The 5,175-nt window shown below is 41.3% G+C and overlaps 1 protein-coding gene across 1 annotated transcript in view; it reads right to left on the minus strand.

The window, feature by feature from the left end:
- Nucleotides 1-454: 454 nt before the first annotated feature.
- hapln3 (hyaluronan and proteoglycan link protein 3) overlaps nucleotides 455-5,175 on the minus strand; it is a 6,545-nt gene continuing 1,824 nt past the window's right edge. The window contains exons 3-5 of the mRNA XM_072663308.1: nucleotides 4,016-4,387; nucleotides 3,417-3,719; nucleotides 455-2,171 (exon numbers count right to left, since the gene is read on the minus strand). Coding sequence (XP_072519409.1) covers nucleotides 1,885-2,171; nucleotides 3,417-3,719; nucleotides 4,016-4,387 — 962 coding nt within the window. The 3' untranslated portion in view covers nucleotides 455-1,884. The remainder of the gene's footprint in view (nucleotides 2,172-3,416; nucleotides 3,720-4,015; nucleotides 4,388-5,175) is intronic.

Consider the following 5,175-nt stretch of genomic DNA (forward strand, 5'->3'; position numbering starts at 1 on the left):
TAACCATATTGTGTGTTGAATATCATTGTATGCCTTATTATGACTTATTGGCACATTATTATTTGCAGTCGGAACAAAATATTGTATCTTTATTGCAACTTGTAACTTTACAGGGGAAGATACATTTAATGTAACCAGATATTATTCTGAAAAATCGTAAAGTACTTCTGTTAGACCCCTCACAAATCTGGCAGCTGGCGTGTATGTAATTATGGAAGAATATAAAAACTGATGAAAGTGGAGAGACAAGGATTTGTTCCTGCAGTGAAAATTTAAGGGTAGCTACAAAGTAGGGGTACCTATAATAAACTGCCAACTGGAATAGTAATGATTAAACAGTTTCATTAACAGAACAAGACAAATTTAATACAATTAAAAAACACATTTATTGTCTAAAATGATACATAAAGTCATATTTGCATGAGTTTTTTTTCATACAAAATAGAAAGTAAACATCATGCATTCAATACAGTAGGTTATAAAAGACAACTGACAACATTTGTATAGAATCACATACTTAAAGACTTCTGGCACTTCAGACAAACAAAAATCAACCATTCAAAGAAAAAAAAAAAGAAAAAAGAAAAAGATCCAAGCTTCGGTTTGTCGTCTGTATATCAACTGGAAATATTCTGTAAATAGTGTATGAATATACTTAACACACCTGCCTTTTTTTTTTGAAGGCAAATTTTTCATTTATGGTCCAATGATTCTGTTTTTAAGAGAACATTTCCAAGTGCAGTTTGTTCAGAACTGTTCCCTGAGTGACACTTACATACACAGGGGATGTGATGGGAAAAGACAGCTCTGTTGTCAGCTTTGCTAACCTGCAAACTAGTACTCTAGATCCTAAACCGCTGGTGGATTCACTCGCATGTAAGAGTGGGAACAGTTCAGACTCCCTCCTTTTGTATTAAAGATGTGGAAGGTGAATCATGACAGTGTGCTACGCCTCTTCTTCATCATCTTCAGGAAGTCTTTACAGTCATATTTTAAACAGATGACTAGTGGCCACTCCCATAAAACAACTTGACTGACTTCTGTACTTAAGCAATGGTTTGGTGAAAAATCTGTCATACTGAATTTTATATTTAGTCCAGAAATAGTCATTTTGTGTCTGAATTTTGCTTATTTTGTTTTAAACTGTAGCTATGAGGCTAACGTTGCTAACAAATACCAGAAATCATGTAATACATGCCCACACACTTCTTTCAACCTGTTCAAACCTCACTGAGGTCTTCATTAAGGTTGCACAGACTTGTTAATGTTTAGGGCACAACATGCATCACAGTGGCTTTGTGTGGGCTTGCACTAACAAAAACTCTTAAAGTTTGCCCTTAAAGGATGGGTTAGGTGAAAAATTTAATTTACTTCATTTTCCACTTACCCTGACTGTAGTAGTAGATCTGCCAAGGCTTTGCTTTGGTTGCTATGGTAACCACAAGGCTCAGTTCTTGTGACTATGCTCAAGTAAACCACATCATTGAGAGCAGTTAAAGGAACAGTCCAGTGAAAAGCATAAATGTACAATATTTATCACCAACCCCAGATGCGGTTGGTCATCTAAGACATGTTTGATATCTGACATGTGCTTCTTTAGTTCTTCTGCTAGGCTAACTTTGCTAACAAACACTAGACTTGGACTCTCACCAATGCTGGACAGGCCCATCTTTGTGAAAAGAAAGAAGAACTTAGTGAAAGTCTAAGTCCAGTGTCAGTTAGCAATGTTAGCCTAGCATCTCTGTTGTTTACTAAAGACGCACGTCAGACAACACACTTGTGTTACTGCAACATAGCTTAGCTAACTCTTCAAGAATGTTGTTTAAACTAAAGATAAATAGTGAAGATGTTGTATGCGAGTGGCCACAGGTCTGCCTCTGATTCTTACCATCTGACTTTGTGACAGTACACGCCATACTTTAAATGGTGGGGAAGAAAGCCGAAGCTCCTCACCCCTGGCTCCAGAGGGCCACAGTTGGGCCTGGGTCTGGCGATGGGGTACCGCACACTCCCGTCAGCCAACCACCCAGCGTCACACTGGTCCAGCCCCACAAACCTCCAGGCTGCGTAGAGCTCACCCACTTTAGCAATGTGGGCACCGTCCTGCACACAGGCCTCTACCCCCTCAGTGAAGTTCAGCTTAAGTGGGTGATCCAGGAAGTAGACCTCGCCTGAAGACAAGAAAAAGTAAAAAGGCATTGGTTGACTGGTTGTTTTGGAGCTTAGTCATATTTGTCAAATTCCAAAAAGACAAAATAGTTGCTGATAATCTTTACTTTCAATGCTGATAGATCCTGGATATACTAAGAAGTTCAGTTGAACAAGTTAAACTATGAGTTGCAGCTCTTTAACCTTCCTTGAAGTAACCATACTTTACCATGAGTAAAACATTAGTCTACTCTCTGTATAATATATCCTCCCACTCTACAAGTTCTCATCATGTTCTCATACATCTGCTAAGAACAAATCTAAGAATTTTCTTGATGATAGCTGCACAGCTGAATTCCCTCATCGACACTGGAGTCACTTTTTATGCCTTCACTTAAAACAAATGAAGTGCAAGACAATTACTATCCTCAACTTCCTCCAAAGCACACAGTTATGAGCTATAAGACAGATTCCCTAAGAACTAAGAACCGATGACATGCTGGGGTTAAAGGCTTTATTTTTTTTCTCTTCACTCGAGCTGTCTCACAACATATGGAAGACTAATTAGTTCAGGAACGACCAAAAGCCAGAGAACAGATTCCTCACAGCTTACTATCTCATGGGACATGCAATCAGGGAAATTACAGCACACTGTAGCTCTTTGAAGACAGAGGTTTGACTCAGAGTGTGAGAATCTTACTGATGATCAAAGCTTAGACTTTGGGCTCGACTTCGAGACGTTGAAGGCCAGCGTGCCTGATCCGCCTCATGAATACTGCCTGTTGGGTTTTATTACAGCTGGCCAAATTCAACTATTACAGAAGGGTGGAGATGTGTACGAAAACAGTAACATTTGTAAAATTGAAAAATCAAACATCCATGTGTGTTTTGCACTGGCTCTAACTGTAATGAATCATAGCCTGGAATTCTAAAACACATGTTGGAATATTTCACAAACATCTGTCAGGGCTATTCTGACTGTGAAACAAAAAAAAGCCCAGTGAAAGATACAAATGCATTCAGCCAAGACATGTTTGGTGTCCAAAGTTTGCTTTTTTAGTTTTGCACATGAGCTGAGAGGCTAATGTAGCTAAAAATGTATTGGACGTTTATACTCCACAACTTAGCACCAGACAAACTGTAAGCATCAAACACTCACATTAAACTACCTGTTGATTATATGAGAATCTCATTCAGATTCATAATGAGGATTCCATATCTGGCATAAAGGCATGTGCAGTGTTGTAGATGTTAAACAGATTCTTCACCTCTGATGGAAGAAGTGAAGCAGAACGCGTCAAAGCGGTCAAGGGTTTTGTGACGCAAGCCATAACTCCGTAAACCCGCTGCCAGTTCCGTTCCACCACAGGCTTCTCGGGGTACGGAGACGGGGTACTGCGCCGTCCCGTCAGCCAGCCAGCCAGCGTTACACCAGTCTAGACCCTCTTCCCAGGCTGCAAACAGCTGCTCGAAGGTGGCCAGGCAGGCACCCTGCAGCTCACAGACTTCTTTAGCCTCCTGGAAGGTCAGCTGGTAGCGCCCCCTGGGGGAGTAATAAGGGAACACCACACCTGTGGATGAGGCAAAAAGGCATCTTACAGCTGAATATAGCTGAAGGCGTGGTACTGATGCTGATATATAGATACACACCTCTACACACCTCTACACACATCTATATCAAATCTATATACAAACTGGGACTCATTTTTCAGTCAGACTATTTTGAAATAATTTAATGTTATATAAAAATAATTAGAAGTTTGATATATAAGGATTTTGTATGTATTCAGTATATCTTGTAAGTGATTAGTGACTAATGAATAACTGTATACATTTAAAGGGTAAAAAGACATTCCGGACAGATTACCTCGAAACTCCAGTTCCACGATAACGCTCTCGTCCTCCAGGCCGTCGATGATCTCACAGCGATAGCGTCCCTTATCATCGATCAGCAGTGGGTTAATGACAAGTGACACATCACCTGGGGTACTCCGGCGGAGGCGCACACGGCCTCTGAAGTCCCCATAACTCCTGTGGCGCGAGCCTAATGCTACCATCACATTCTTCTCCGGCCCTCCACCTGTAGCTGGCTGCCAAACCCATTTGACTCTTGTCCGGCGGGGAGTGCTGAGCTCTGGCACGTAGTGGTAATGACAGGGAAGGGTCACGTTGCTTCCTTGCATGGCAGACACTGATGATTCTGGAGATTCCACGTGAAGGCGGACCCCATTGAAATAGACTGAAACATGAGTGGTGGGAGAGAGTCACTAACAATGAACAGCATTCATCAAACCTCTGAAAACAGTGAGTGATGATTTAGGATTTTCAGGTTTTCTATCTTTGAGAATGCAGTTACATGTTAACAAAAAAAATGGCAGCCTGATCCTGATGTCACTGTATGATAAATGCAAGCACTCTGTATCTCTCCAGTCAATAAAGTCTAATAAAGCTGCAAACAGGCCTGTCTTAAATTAGTTAATCGCCCTCTTTAACCTACAGTAGTTTGACCCTACCCAGTCATGCTGAAGTTATAAAGAGTGTTTTAGCCTGGACTGCTTTTTCGAATGAAGGACAATACAGAGCTCCCCGTCAGTCTGGCTGCAGACCTCATCTCTGAGGCTTGCAGCAGTCTGGGACTCACCTCGTCTGTGAGGACAGAAATGACATGTGGGCTTGTGTCGAATGGGGAATTATGTCATAGTGTCAATGAGTGCACAGTTAGACTACTTTACAGAAGGAAAAATGTAATAAAGGCTGAATGTGCAGTAATTATTTTATGACATTTTATACAAACTGGGTTTTAAAATAAGCCCATCTAGTTGTAAAAACACGCTACCGAAGCGGTCATAAACTCCACAAGGAGCAGAAGTTGTTTTCTTTTTTTACACACTCATGTAGAGTGTCCGTCATTTCCGTCCCCAAGGATGAGGTGAGTCCCAGACTGCTGCAAGCCTCAGAGATGAGGTCTGCAGCTAGACCCTCCTCAGTCAGAACAAAGGTCACAGCCCTTAAAGGGACAGTCTGTTT

Source organism: Salminus brasiliensis, chromosome 19, assembly GCF_030463535.1.
Source record: "Salminus brasiliensis chromosome 19, fSalBra1.hap2, whole genome shotgun sequence".
Lineage (NCBI taxonomy): Eukaryota > Metazoa > Chordata > Actinopteri > Characiformes > Bryconidae > Salminus > Salminus brasiliensis.